Source organism: Manis pentadactyla, chromosome 8, assembly GCF_030020395.1.
Source record: "Manis pentadactyla isolate mManPen7 chromosome 8, mManPen7.hap1, whole genome shotgun sequence".
In the NCBI taxonomy this organism is placed as follows: Eukaryota; Metazoa; Chordata; class Mammalia; order Pholidota; family Manidae; genus Manis; species Manis pentadactyla.
The window spans coordinates 87,827,132-87,842,933 of NC_080026.1; the positions used below are offsets into that span (position 1 = coordinate 87,827,132).

The window sequence follows — 15,802 nt, forward strand, 5'->3', positions numbered from 1 at the left end:
TACTGCAGCCATTCAGGACACTGCAGCCCGTTGACGCCCACATGTGACATGTTCATTCCTACCTTGTGCCTTGGCTCATGTCTGTCCCCCCAGAATGTTATCTTTCTCCAACTTGCTAAACCATACCCTTCCATTAGGACCTCTACAAAGGCCCCCCTTGAATCCTGAAAACTTACTTTGTTTTCTTGCAGCCTGGGTGAGATTACCACAATGTGCATTTTTATTTCCTTTCCTGAGCTATTTATTTTAATTAACTTGATAAGCCCAAGTCTCCATTCCAAAATATTCATGCTTGTTTCCATCATGCTAATACTTTTGCATATAACGATCCCTCAAGAAATATTTTTGACTGCTGAATAAACAAATGAGTGAAAAACACCCCTTGGCTTTTCCTCATCAGTGACTTTCATTTATCTAGGGCAGTAGCGCTGGTTTCAGAAGAGTGGCAGGGAGAATGAGGAGTTTTCAAATCCTGTCCCTGACACTAGTTACTACTTCTGTAATTTTGAGAATTACCAAACTCTCAGTGTTTCAGATTGGATAGTTCAGAGAGGGTCTGGATCACAGACCAGTGGAGTTATGTATTCATTCATTTGAAATAAACTCATTTATGGATTTTGTCATTCCTTCCAAAAATATCAGTTTAGCTTTTCCTATGTCAGTCTCTGTGCTAGGGTTGGAGATAACAAAAGTGAACATGATATGATATTGTTCCAGAGATTTTAGAGCTAAGGAGCTCAAACACCTCTGGCATTGTGGCCTGGTACAGAATTAGGGTCTTCCACATCCAGCCTCAGAGCAAGGATGCTAAGAGTGCCAGGGCTAGTGGATTAGCCCAGTGGACGGGGGGATGCTACGAGCATTTAAAAGAAAGATGGAGACATTTTGGAACTTAGCTGTGGATCCCCACCGCTGTCTTAGAGGCTTCCCCTGAAGCTGAACGAAAAGAAACAACAGCAAGCCTTTGTTAGGTCTCTGCGCACATCTGCTCTGAATCAATGCCTGCAGAGGGCAGGTGACCACGTGAGGTGTTTGGATCTGTGTCAGGAGGACAGCCCACTTCTGCTCCTCGGGGCTTGTCTTTTCCACTGTTACAAGGGGGAGCATGTAGACTTCATCTGCACACTTAATATTCTGTCACGACCATCTAGAGGGTATAGTGAGAAGGTGGGAAAGGAAGCAGGAAGGAGGGGCTTCTTCCCACTTCTCTGTGGAACTCTGAGGAGCAGATCCTCCAGGCTCTCTCCCAGATCCCCAGGGACAGAGGGCAAGTTGGTATAAACTTGGGTGGATCAACTCTACCCAAACCCCTCCCCTTACCTCTCCTCTGGGGTTTGATTCCCCCCAGTGCCTTCACGAACACCCCCTTCTCTGGGCCCACTGTACCCCCTTTCCAGAACCAGGGATTCACACAGGATAGGAAGCAGTTACCTGACAGTGAAAGACAGCAGCTTTTCCCTTGCAAGCCTCAGGATACTGGGCATGCGGTGACTGGAAGTTACATCCCTGAGTTACGACTCCTGGAAGGAATGCTTAATGGCGCTGCCCAGGAAATGTCAGGCCATCAGCTCAGCCTCCAGGCAGGAACAGACTCTTCTTGCCAAGAGTGCTTTTAGCTCCACTTCCACCCACAGAGCCCGCGTGACGAGCAGATCAAGGCGGAAGGAGTGCTCTGCTGCCAGAGTAAATGCAGTCTTCGCCCGAGAGACCCACACGGAGAGGCCGCCCACGCCGGCATTTTCATTAACAAAGAGGCGGCTGATGTCTGGCAGAACTGAAGGAGGGCCAGCACGGTCTTTCACAGGAATTAAGTGATAAAGACTATACTTACAGACTGCATTCTGAGAAAGTACAGAAACAGACTGAGACTTAGCAATGAGTGTTCTGAAGCAGTAGGGACCCTGAAGGGAGAAAATGAGGCCGGAGAGCAGACAACAATGTGTAACTCCTGGCAGAGTATCCAGAGGCTATGCCTATGGGATTCACACTGAAAAAGGATTATTACCAGAGTAGAGATGAGGAAGCCAAGGCAGATGTTCAGAACCCATCAACATTCAGATGCAGAAACATTGACAGAACCAATTATATTCCATGGCCACTATGGGGGGCATGTTCAAACACTCTCAGAAAAATTATAGGTTATTTTCATGAAGTCCTAAGCTAGAGAACAATTCTGTAACTCCACAGACATGACTATTAAAGTCAAAAGCCTAATGTCCATATTGGATAAAAAAAAATGCTAATTGAAATGAATACTTTGATTCTGTCAGATATGGTCCATGTTACTGGTGTGTACACAATAGTTTGTAAAAGTACCCTCCTGAATTGTACATATACTACTGAAGGAGATTGGGAATGAAGGTGATACCTAGAAGCAGATGGTTAGACTATTGAGCAATTCATTAACTGCTTTTTTTGCCCCACCCAAGATAAATGCCAAATGCATAACCAATCCTTTCATTTTATTGTTTAACATATGTGATTTAATTAACATACATGCAAATTATTAATAAAATGCAATGACATGAGTAGAAATAAAAATATTGTTTCAAAATAATACTACATAACTTCAAAGCAAACTGAGTGTGACATGTGTGAAATAATTCAATTGAGAGCACAAAGAAAAAAACCTTTTCATCAATTCAGTTAAGCACAAGGCAGGCAGAATCTCAAGCAAGGAGTATTTGGGTCTCCATGTCAATGTCATGAGGATATTAAAGAGCTTTTCCTATTCCTCGATAAATAATTCCTTTTTATTGATTGGTGAAATTGAATTTAAGTGTGGATATAGATCAGAAAGATCCAAGAGTGCTTTTGCCAAAAGTTTCTCTATTATAGCCAAACCATAAAACTGCTCTGAATTGGCCATTATGCAGTAGGAGGATCCCGCCGCCCCACTCTGCCTTTTACACAGCAGGGTGAGATGTACAAGCAAGGTGGTTTGAAAATGCCTCAAATGCCACTAAACAAACTCTCAAGATATTGCTAAAACACACAACTATTATTGATTGCTTACCTTTTGCAGACTGTGGTAGTTTAAATCTCCTTTCATCCTGAATTATAATGTACATATTACCTTCAGAAATGTCACTAGATTTAGACTGTCAAAGTTGTTGCTTGTAAAAAGTACATAAGGTAAAGTAAGTGTTTCTTTTCCTTTCTTTTTTTTGCTAAGTCATTATGGGACTAAACACATAATCAAAATGGAAAGCAGGGACATCTGGAAATCTTTCATTGGAAGTTTTAATTTATATTTAATCAACCAGCTTGCCCAAGAAAATTTTGTTTTAAGTCCCAACTATTAGGTACTAAATTGGGCATAACATGTGTCTACTTCTGTTTTCTGGGACTTGTTAGTCATGGATATGCAGGAAGAACCATTATGCTGTCATTTAGGACCAATGAAATTATCTTTGAAGGGATTGTATCACAGCAAGAAAATTTTCAAAATCGGTAAAGAAATAACTTACCCAGTAAGACAGTTGCTGAAATTCTCATATTTTTAACCCCATGGACACATAGTATACCAACACATTAGAACAGAGTTATAATGGCAAATGATTCGGCAAGCAATGGAGTGTTATCTCTTCAGTGTTTTTTAAATTAATTTTATGTTTAAAGCCTCAGGAATAAGGAAATTCTGTTTAACTGAGAACATGAACTAACATGTCAGACTTGACCCTTTGCTTTATCAATAAACATTCCAGCTCAAGTTTCATGTTAGAAGCCCAGGTCAAGGAGACCTGTCAGTCTACAGCAGACTCTCAGTGAGTACCACAGAAAAGTTCAGATAATTCACAAAAATGGGAGACTGACGTGACTGCTGAAGGCTGACCTGGGACTGTGCAATACATGGCTGATGGAATAGAAAAAAAAGAATTTATCTGCAGGCTTTGAACTATTGATGTAATTATTGTAAGGGGGCTTTAAAATGTTTAGAAAGATGCTACATACCTTCAAGACCAAATAACCAAAACCAAAAATAAGCATTCTTCTTGAAAACACAGAGGAGAGAAAACTTTAGAACTAGAAAGTATCTCATATGGAAATGAAAGTACAGGGGCCACTCTGCTGATATCATTTGAATGGCTTTTTGAATGTCTTACATGGAAGAGATTTTCAGAGGCGACTGTTAGAAGCTGAGCCTTTCTCAAATAGAATTTCCTTTCTGAGAACTTCTTCTTGCATTCGGGAACAGACACCATCATGATTGCCAGGTAACCAACAATGAAGACCCCCAAATAAACACATTCCTAGTTCAAGGAAGCACCTGTGTCTCCTTTTTAAGAAAAAAACAAGTCCTTTAATTCCCCCTAGGTCTATCCAGCCACATGGGTGAGATGAGTGTAGCCTTCAGTTAGCTCTGGGAAGAAGGGCCATGTAAAGTGAAAGGGTTAAAGCTGCCTGCAGTCAGGCACATACTGCATACATTTGTGACCTCCCTAAAAAAGGAAAAGTACATTTCCTGTAGTTTGGGTTAGTTTATAATACAAGGAAACTTTAGTTTATTTCAGTAATCCCTGGCCAGTGCTCCCCTGGGGTCCATGACTTTAAACACATCGGCAAACATTAGCAGTGAAAAAGGGAAGAAATGGTGCCAGCAAAGGTTGTTTGTTTTCACCAACCAATGCTGAAGATGGGTTGAAATAGGTATTTCCATTGAAGATTTCTCTTCTAGGGAAATAAAAGTAATTTAGCAATAGTTTTTAATCTTATTTCAGATCACATGGATGAAATTTTTGTATGTATGATACCCTACATTCAGTTACTAGAGGTGAGAATATTCAGCTAATACTTATGTATCTGCCTTTTATCAGCTTGGAATGATGCAGGTATGGATTAGTAATATATATATATACATTTATATTCTAAATGTCAATCTTTTTGCTCATACTTAGGAAGCCAACAAGCATTTGAAATGTTTCTCTCTTTTTCAACTGAAAAATCCAATCCCATTTCCCAGGAAGTTTGGATGGTACAGGGGCTAAAAGTTCAGAATCTAGAGTGCAAGAAGTCAAAATTTTAAAGCCAGTGAGTTTTTGAGCATCTTACTCTGCTGGAGTCTCAGTTTTCTTATCTATGGAATAGAGCTGATGTTTATCACATAGGGTTACAGAGAGAACTGAATACGGGAGTAACATTTAACAGAGGGCTGGCACATAAGGGTAAGGACCATTGTCTGTTCATCTGGTGCTAGAGCAGTGCCTGGAACATCAAATTTGCTCAAAAAATATTTATTAAATATGAATGTGTAGTTATTCTGATTAGCTCTGAGATTGGGAAGAATTTTACCCATCATCAGCCTGCAAAACTGGCTGAATTGCAATCTCCATCTTGTAAACATCACTAAATCATCCTCAAAAGTTGTATAGCCATCCTCTTGCCTCCAGCATGACTTCTCCCAAACCAACAAAACAAGTACCCATCCCATCCTTAAAATCTTCCTCAAGAAGAGGCCACCTAATCGTCATAGAATCAGAATCCTTCTTTGCCCTGGCTATAAAAGTTATCAACCTCTACGACTACCTTTCTTATTCCTTCCCCTACCTCTGTCACTTTCTTAACAGAACTGCTCTGTATTTACTATTTTTTTTTCCCTCCAGCTTGTCAAATTCATGTTGAAAGTCAATACTTGTGTTTTGTTCCCATAAAACAATGAGGGCCGTTGGATACCATAAACCAGCCTGCAGTCATGAATCATCTCATCCCAGGATCTACATAAAGGCCAGCCCTACAAACCATCTATTCCTTGTAGATGGGATTCTGGTAAGGCTGGGTTCCATTTGGAAATGGTTCTCTCAATTTGTATTAACTACCTCCTTTGGAAATGTTCAGGAATAGTTCTTATCTATCCTGGTAGTGAGAAAAATTCTCATGCAAAATGATTAATGTTGTAAACTAGTTTTTCTTTTACTTTGATAGAAGATATTTCTTGTTCATGTGATTTGGTTAAAAATGCCAAAAAAAAAAAAGAGTATTTAAAATATAATCCTCCTTTTCTTTTAGAAGGCTAGGATGGTCTTACAGCCTTGATTAGAACATCTTTAGTTGCATACACCTGGTGTTAATAACGTCCGCATTTTTCTTTCCTGAGGAAAACTTAAACTGTTTTGTATGTAAATGATGCCATTATTAGGCCAGGATTGTTTATTTGGTAATAACATGCAAAATACTAATGCTAAAGATATCATAATGGTATGGAAAGAGAGATATGACAAAAAAACTGCTATGGGGTTTTTATCTGAATAAGTCTTATTTCCTGGTATTTAATATGTACAAGAACATGAGACATAAATATAAATTCTCAGGTTGCAGAAATGTTCCTAGTTTACTTAAGAAGAATTATTTTGTTACAATTATTTGACTATTACAATCTCTTAATTGGATGCCCCTAAACTTTCTCATCCAGTCAAACAGAAATATTTCCAACTTTCCAAACAGAAAAAGAGCTGTTTGATTCCTAAATGTGAAATAGGCAGGCTGTCTTGGCAAAAGACAGACTGATAGAAGTACAGATTTCATTCAGCTTTCTGGTGCCTGCTTTGCTAAACTAGAGAATTACAGTGATACTGAAAGAGGCTGGCAACTCTGCAATGAGCTCACCAGAGAATGGTAAATATCAGGAAATACCAGGAAAAGTCCCAGATCTCATTCCATTCATTCTGCCACTATACAGAAATCTACATCCATGGGAAACACAAGTCCTAGCACGGAAGTATGCATTTGATGCCAAAAAGAATAAGAAACACACAAAAGAATAATGCTTCTGGGAATTAAACTTCATAATTTAACTAGAATGCTACAAAACATATTAATCAATTTACATGTGGGATAGACACCTAAGGAGATGAGAGATGGGAAAGAAATACCTTTGGTGCATGGACTAAGAGGAAAGGACATTAACTGCGGGTAACTGACTGGGATGAGCAGGCCTGACCACATCATTCTGGTGGAAAACTGTTGCTGTTCACAGGAGGATACCCAGCCCACGATGGGCCAGATGAAAAGACCGCCCGGAAAGTGAAGGGGTAGAAAGCCACTGAAAACACTTTCTTTGTTGTCAAACATTAGTCTTTTCAGCCACTCACTACTGAGTTTAGGGGGCAATAATTATTGAGATTGAGGCACAAATTGGCCACTTAACTGTGTGTTCACAATTTTATCTTGCTGTAAATATGACTTGAAAACTGACCTCCTTTGAAAATGTCAGGTGTGTAAGAATGCCAGACTGAAAAAGTAAGCCTTTCTGCATAGTTGTGGAGGTCCTTACCCTTTATGCAGAAGGAATTTTATGGAGAACATGTATGTTATACAAATCCGAGAGGATATTTGCAAAGGCCAGTAGGCACATTTAAGAATATTATCTTTTTAATAATTTGTATTTTTTATTCATGTTATAAGACAAACAGAATTAACAAATTACCTTAGAAATTTAGTATTCAGTTTTTTTCCTGGCTCATTTGCTGAACTGTACTGAGAAACTCCATTAGAAACAAATATTTTAATCCAATAATTTCTACTTATGATAAATAAAAGAGAGTGATTTATATTTCTCACCTTTCCTAGTTGGTGAAAGACTTCTGGTATTTCAAACTGGAAGAATCTTTAGCAGATTATGATTTCATGTATATTTTCTAAGTTATCATTTTGACTCCAGTCTAATGTTTGACAATGATGGTGGCCAACCAGGAAAGAACTATTCTTGCAGGGGGTATAAACTCTCTCCTCCACCTCAAGAATTTTTTTTTTCCTATATAAATCAACATTTATTGATTTCACTGAAAGAAAAAGGTGTGTTTTGATTAGCAGAATAAAGCAAATGTGTTATGAAAAGAAGCACCAATTTCTGGGTGTGATTTCAAAATGTGCGTAGGTAGGCCACCAAGCTATCATTCTCATTAGGAAATTTCTATCATTCTCCTAAAGAAGGCGGACTTATATATAAACATGTAAACTGCATTCATACCTACTGATTAGATTAATCTAGCTATGCTTTATAATGAAAAGATTTGTTAACATATCTGCTATTTTCTTGTATATAAGCACTTACATTATTAGCACTATTACATTATTAGATTGAACTAAATCTTGAAATGCTGCCCACTGCAAGAATTTGATCAGGCAGACATACGTCTTTCTCAGCTCTATGCATCTTGTTGCACCTTTGATTACTACACAGACTTTGCTCCTGGGATGTTCTTCAAGTCATTTTTTTAAAGTTTTGCTTAATTATAGTTGTTTGCCTTTAGTTAAGAAGGAAATCTATCTACTTTGATGAGGAGCCCTTGTTCACATCATTTTTTGGGTAAACAGTCATGGTTTTAAAGATATAGAGGTTATTTGGTACTTGTATCATTCCAAATTATTTCTGCTGTTTGACATCCAATGTGCTTTCTAAACTCCAACCTGTGGAGAGCTGATGTAGGATCAAACAGACATTAGATTTTATAAATGACACTCTTGTGATTCTTGAGCATGTGGCTTCAGGAACGAATATATTACAACTAGTAGTTTGGTGACTTTTTAAAAAAATACATTTTCTCAACTAGATGTTAAATTCACACTTCTACCTGAGAAAAGGATGTGTCACATGTGTCACTCTTGTAATATCTACTCATATAACAGAAAATGATGGCAGCATTCCAACAAAAGAAACCTATTTTGCCTCAGTTATCTAGATAGTTGTGGAAAATAAAATTATCTGGATTCTGTAATTCCTTCCTGCACAGCCTTCTCTTTTAGGGAGTGGAGTTCATCCAGAATAGTTACTGTGGGCCAGGGCATAGTGCAAGATAGGGAATAACTTAACTGCTTTCACCTCCGAGAAAGTTTATGTGCTGAGCCCTGGCAACCCAGCATTTTGGAAGAACAGAATTCAGTACAATAAAAGTGAACATTTACCCCATAATTTATAATGACCTATCAAATAAATTCTTTTCCCATACCATTTTGTTCAGGATGTCACACACACCATGCTCTCACCTTTATTCTTTCTTGTTTTACATTCTTTTACCCAAACTGGTCCTCCTAACGTCAACTGGTGTTGCCTGTTTGAATTTTACTTCATCAAACTAGGATGACATGGTTGTTGAAACAATGCGTTAATGGCAATGTCGTACAAGGCGAAGTCCCAATTATAGTATAATTCTGATAAAGCAGAATAGGGAATGCATGTTTAAAATCCTGTGAAGGGGAACTCCATGAGAAAAAGTGAAACTGAAACTTAATCCCTCCAAAGAGCGAGTGAGAGGAGAGAGGGAGCAATAAGCAATGTACTAGACTCTAAGACTATTACGAAGTCGATTATGATATCAACTGGGGATGAGCACAGTGATTGGAGTTATGATATGGCCTCAATGACTTTTATTTAAAAGACTGTTATTAAAATCACTCCAGCTTCACTGCCATTAACTCCACTTCATAGTTCAATGGTACCATTCACAGTTATATTTTACTCAATGCCAAAAGGTTTTTCAAGCTGGCCTTTTCCTTTAAATTACCATTACAAGCTGATACAGATGGAGTTTTAGAGTCTTGCAGAACTCCTTACCTTGTTATCCTAATTCACTTGGGGGTGTAGTTAGACATTCCATTTCCCCAGTGGCTGCTAACTTTTCCTCCACATATGTATTCAGACAGGCCCATTTAAACCCAACACTCAACAAGCAGAACTGTTGAACACAGTGGAATCTGAAAGAGCATATTTGTGGCACCCAAAACTTGTTGTAACCTTTATAATGTAAATCAACTGCTTCATTAGTAATCAAGGCTGACATTGAAACTCCAGGAAGTAGCTTGACTGCTCAGACTTAGTTTCTGATGGATGTTAGCCTACAGCTGACAATAGATACAGATACCTAGAGACTGAAATCTTAATCCTATAGCAGGAATCACACATGTATAGGTTAGGTCAGATAAAGCAAGGATGGAGATTAAATGGAAAAATATTTTAGGAAATCTTTTGTTTCCATTCAAAACCAAGTCAAGAGCTCATGTCAGTTTTAAATAAAAACAGAAAGGGTAAGTGTACATAAGCTATTACAGATGAACAGCACTCACTGGAGTCTCCTATGTTCATTTTGTAATGAATTTAAGATATTCTCTATGATGAGAAAGGCTGAATGACACCTGAAGTTCCTGTTCATTCAACAAGCATATATTGACTACTTATGAGGTTCTGGCCATACAGAGAGGACAATGACATGATCTCAAATATAGGTTGCTTATGTTGGTTCAGCTTCCAATGTTTAATGTTATTTGTGAGTTAAACTCTAAAAGTTAGTGAACTTCAGAACTACTCAAGTGTAAAATTAACACAGTGTGTTTAGCCAGGACTTTGTAATGCAGGCACTAGATTTGAATAATGGTTTCAGTAGGCCTCTCCTCCTCGAAATTCACTCATGACTTGCACTGGGTGGATTTTTTTCTTGGCTGAGCCTCGTCTGACAGCTGCGTAAGTTTCCTCTGGCTTTTCTCTTTTAATCAAGGGCTTTTTTTCAGGAGCCTTCATTCTCCACATCACAACTGGGTGCCGGGGCCCAGCAGGACTCTGAATTCTGATGATCTTGGTTGAGGCAATGTAAGACATTTTCACTGTTTGCACTACAGCATTCATTAAATTTTTGGCTGCTTGGATCAGGGAGGTGACGCTGTCCAACTGCAAGGGAAAAAAGAAAGCTATTATTCAAGAATGCAATCAGGAATTTAGAGAGATTTGAGATTTAATGTTACGGAAACTGAAATGTGCCACTTTGTTTCTACTTCTGAAATGAGTTAATCCCTATTTTATATATCTATGTAAATTCTCTACATCTGCCTATCCATCTATTTCTGATCATTTATCTATTTATCTGATGCATAAATAGATCCATATTCTATCTTCTAAGATGATTTCTTGAGCTAATTTTTTTCTCTTGGTGTTCAGTGAAATGGATTCTATAAATCTATACAAAATTATAAGGTCCAGATGGCCACTGCTTTCTTTGAAATGAATCTCTCTATTTCCAGGGATAAAACTGAGCTCATTCTATAAGAGATGACCATCCACAATAAAAAGTATGTTATATATAAGTAACTTTATAAGAACAACAGCTGAAAATACTTCCTCTCAAAGAATATATAGTTTAAGACAAACGTCATACACACATACACATATACATGTGTATGTATACCACTCACATCCATAAATATTTCCCAAATAATTCCACTTAAAAGTGGAACTTTTTTTAAACACAGAACTTTAAAACATAAATGTGCTAAAGTACATAAATCTAAGGCTTTTTGGTAACATCAAGATGGGTTTAATTCCTGATCTGCCATTTGGTAACTTGGGCAAATCATTTAGCCACATTTCATCCTAGTTTCCTCAGATACTAAATTGGAAAAAAATGCTTTTTAAAGTTAAATAAGTTGTATAAAGAGCCTAGTAGAGTGACTGCCAAATAATTGATTGTTCTTAAATGTCCTGTTTTTGATGAAGGCTGACAAAATTCTCAATTATGAAGATGCACTAATGAAATTACTAAAATAAACCTTTTCCCACAGGATTAAGTTTTTGTTATGTTTTCTGAGTTATGCACAAAAACAAGCTCAGGGGAAAGCGGGGTGATATTCCTAGAATCGTGCAAAATATCTTAGAGCTAAGCCAAGTTGGCTCACTTTTATACAACTAATGCCTCTTCTGTTATTTTTAGTTTGGCAGATTGTCATCCACAGCCAACTCATACAGGAAGATGTGCCTCCACTGTCACTTCTCTGTGATGTATGCTGTCAGGGTTGAGACTCAAACACCAGCTCTGCAGTTGTTAAAATTCAACAGCTGCCTGGTCTGAGTACCTTTGCAATTGCAGGAGCTTTATCTCACATACAGGATAAATGAGCGAAGGAAAGCAGTAAGCTAAGGTTATGTGCCTGGGGCAGTAGTCTAGCTGGCTGCTTCCTAGGAAGAAAATTTAATTAGCTCCATTATATGCCAAATCTAAAATCCTTGAAAAGGTAACACCAAAAAATATGTAATTTGAAAGGCAGTGATACTTGGCAACTTTACATCTTTAAATCTATGCATTGAAGCCAGAAATATATAATCTGTGCATGTAGTGGAGATGATAAATGTTTTGCAAATGTTAAACAGGGTTCTATGGATCACTTATGTAATGCAGAGGACACTTAGAACTTCTGAACCTGTATACAACTTTAAAATAAAGCTCTAGATTTTAAATAGAATAACACACTTTGCTGTTAATTTTATTCTATGGACACACTGTAGGCTAAAATCTGTCTTACAATAATCAGCAATTTTCATTGAATACATCCTGGAACAAGATAGATTCTGGAGGTAGTTCACAATGTTACCACAGGAAGAAGAAAGTTCTTTTAAACAATGAATTAACATGAATAATATTCAGGATCCTTGGCAGTTTGCTCTCTCACACATGAAAATATTTGGTTTACTCCAAGGGCTCTGGGCTAATTAATATAAAGCTGTCCATGGAAGATGGTCCTGAGGACCTGCTGCCATTCAGGATTTCACCAGTGGCTTTGGCCTTTCTACCCTAAATTCTCTTCTCCTCTTGACTCTATAATCTTGTCACATATAGACTGTATTTATTTCATTTCCTTTTGAGTTTTCCAAAAGGTTATATCAAACCAGTAGTCTAGAGATGATGTTTAACTTCAATCCATGCTTTAAAATGTGGAAACTGGTTTGTCTTGTCTTCTTTCCTCACTGAATCAGCAAAGCCATCTGAGCTATTTTGAGCTCTTATGCTGGCCTCTGACCTATCCTTCCATTTTAAAATCTGAAATGGCTGTAGTTAAACTTCTCTGGGTGACTCAGAAAAACCAGAGGACAAAGTATCCCTCTAGGAGAGTATGAAGACTAGTTTTGCAGAAATGTTAGAACAATTGCTGCAAGAATACTGTTATTTCATGCAGAAAGCTTGCAGAACATTTTGTGAGGCTCGTTGAGATGTGAGAACTGTGTATGTTAGGATGCATAACTCTGCTATTTGCCAAATCACAGACCACACAAGCAATGGGGACAGACTAGCTTAGCAAATTTTTTTTTTTTTTTTGTCCATGGCTTAAACAGTGGCTCAGTTCTACTCACAGAGAATAACTCCACCATTTTAATGTCTACAAAAAATTATTACATCCTCTCATTCAGGTCTACTTTCATGAAAATCCTTCAAGGAGAGGACTTCCCTGTGAAAATGAAAGCGAATTTGAGTAGGATAATGTATCAGTTTGGAGTCACTTTGTTCAACTCATTGAACAAAGTTTTCTGAGTTTCACAGTTGTATCTGGGCAAGGCAAGAATGTTAATTTACTCTAAGGGCCTGGTAGGGTAAACCAATCAGACTGTAAAACTCAGGCCCCAAAAATTCTCTTACCATTACAAATCACTTTCATCAACTGAAAATCCTTTTAGGTGAATCCAACTTGAAATGTTTACCTTAGAAGGAGCTACTTTCCTTAACATCTGGTAATACTCATCTCTGATCTAGATGACGTGTTCTTGATCAAGGTATCAACTGAGAACAAAAATAGCTTCTAAGGCCCTCAAACATCCTAAAGTTATATGTAAATATTTGCATTGCAAGTACTTGTAAGTAGTTTCCTTTTTCCCTATCCCTGCTTTCCATAGAAGGGAATAAGGTACTAAACAACTTTCCAAAGAAAATTTTGATCCAAATTAATGGCCTCTGCTCTAGATTGATGTGCTTATATTTACAGTACTGGAGTGGTTTCAAAATAACTGAACTCGTTGGTTTGTTAATGTCACAATAAGGTTCTCAGTATTGTCCATATCTGAACATAAATTGGTATGTTCTGCCTCTTTCTTTGGAGACTCTAGATCAGTATAAGGTGCTTACCTTCACTAAGTTAGTTCACACTCTAATGGTAAGATCAATTTCTCAAACAATCCAAATTATGACCATCTAAATAGAGTCCTCCTCAATATTATCATTCTACAGGAACTCAGTTTATTTTATTGCAGTCTCTTCTGTACTTTGTAGTGTATATTCTGTGATTTCATTAAGCTGCAGTACAAATTTGTCCAGTTCTAGAAATGTTTTCAGACAAAGGGTTTGGTTCTACTTAGAGATACATCTGCAACCCTTGGCTACAGAATAGGAAGAGTTTAACAACAATAAACGTTATTTTCTTTTTCCTCCTAAAATGTTAACTTTCTGTCCATGTGACGAGTCTATAGAACATCTGGATGTTTTTACAAAAAACAAAGTTAAATACCTGTGATATAGTCTTTAACACCTGTGGCATGATGGAATGTGTGCCGGCAAATCACTGTCAAAACCCTATAGTCATTACTGACAACCAAGAGTAATGGTTTTTAAAAAAAGACATGTTAGTTAGTGCTCCTTGTCATTTTCTAAGTTCCTCACATATGTCAGAATATCAGATTGTCTTGTATTATACTACTCTAATTTCCCCATATTCTAGATATAAGAACTTTATCAGATGTGTGCTTTGTATGAGGATGCAAATAAGTGAACCTCATTCCCATTGATGCGAATCTCATTTCCTTGCACCTGGGCTGTCACCTGGGAAAAGCATAGATTCCCAACCCCTGTGTGAAAAGCCATGCCAACTACTGCTGCTGGGACTCCTGTGGAGAGAAAATCTAATGTTGCTTGGAAAGATATATTGCCTGCCCTATAACTTCTAGGTAAATTGGTGCCAAGTGTAGCCTATGAAATTCTTGTGAATCTTAATGTTTACCTGAACTTAAATACCCCTGGTGGATGTTGCACCTGCACAGAAGCAATACGTGAGAGGCAAATGTGGGGAGTTTGACTCCAAGTATGATAACAACTTTAAAATAATTACTAATATCCATTGTGTGTTTCCTTTATGTTGGTGTTGTTTCTAGGCAGTTGATGAAAATGAATTCATGGCAACCCTACAAGGTAAGTACTATTATCATTTCCATTTCGTAGATCAGGAAACAGAAGGACTGAGGCTTGGTAGCTTGCTCAAGGCAATAAGAGATTCAATGGTTGAGCTGGAATTTGAGCCAAGACAGTCTGGTTCAAGTGCCTGGTGCTTACACATTACATTACCCTGCCTCTCGGTAATATGTCATTTCCAGTGTTTGTTTATTTTCAGAAATTGAATAGAGAAATTGCACTAACATTAATTAATACAGTATCTAAAATTTTAAGATTGACTACCCAATAACTTCTTTTGGGAAGGGTGATAGAGTTTTCTTAGTACCAAGGAAAAGAAACATGTCTTACTTGCCAGGTATTTTGTTAGGATAGTGGTTTGATAATGTTTATACTCCCTCATTTTCCAAGTAGCATTTTTTTTTAAAAATAGCAAGTAGAAATACTCAGTCACCCTTATAGGACTGGAACCATTTAAAGACTTTCAGATTAAGATTATTTTTTAACACAACATTTTAAAGTTGCAAATGTGATTTCAGCAAACAAATCATTAAGGGAAAGAAAACATAAACATAGGTTCTAGGACATCGAATTGCATAACATTTATTTCATTTTTAAAAGGTGTCATAGATATATACAAACTAAACTTTTTTCTGATTCTCCAATAAAGTTAACTCAACTTGTTTGTCTCAGTTTTGCAATAGAATCCAGGATTTGGTCCCCGGTCCCTGGAGTTTCTATTTAAACTTTTAGTTAGTTTTAAACTTCTTAGTTAAACTATTTGGAAATCAAGTTAGCATAGGTAATGTAAAAGGGCACTATGCATGCATGTTGGTAGATAACAAGTGACATCATAAATATTTCTAAAACAATTTAATTTTTATAGTCTTCCT

General features: G+C 37.4%; 1 protein-coding gene across 4 annotated transcripts in view; it reads right to left on the bottom strand.

The window, feature by feature from the left end:
• Positions 1–8,082: 8,082 nt before the first annotated feature.
• CTNNA3 (catenin alpha 3) overlaps positions 8,083–15,802 on the bottom strand; it is a 1,667,940-nt gene continuing 1,660,220 nt past the window's right edge. For all 4 annotated transcript variants that reach the window (XM_057505911.1, XM_057505908.1, XM_057505909.1 and 1 more), the window contains one exon: positions 8,083–10,657. In XM_057505911.1, coding sequence (XP_057361894.1) covers positions 10,370–10,657 — 288 coding nt within the window. In that variant the 3' untranslated portion in view covers positions 8,083–10,369. The remainder of the gene's footprint in view (positions 10,658–15,802) is intronic.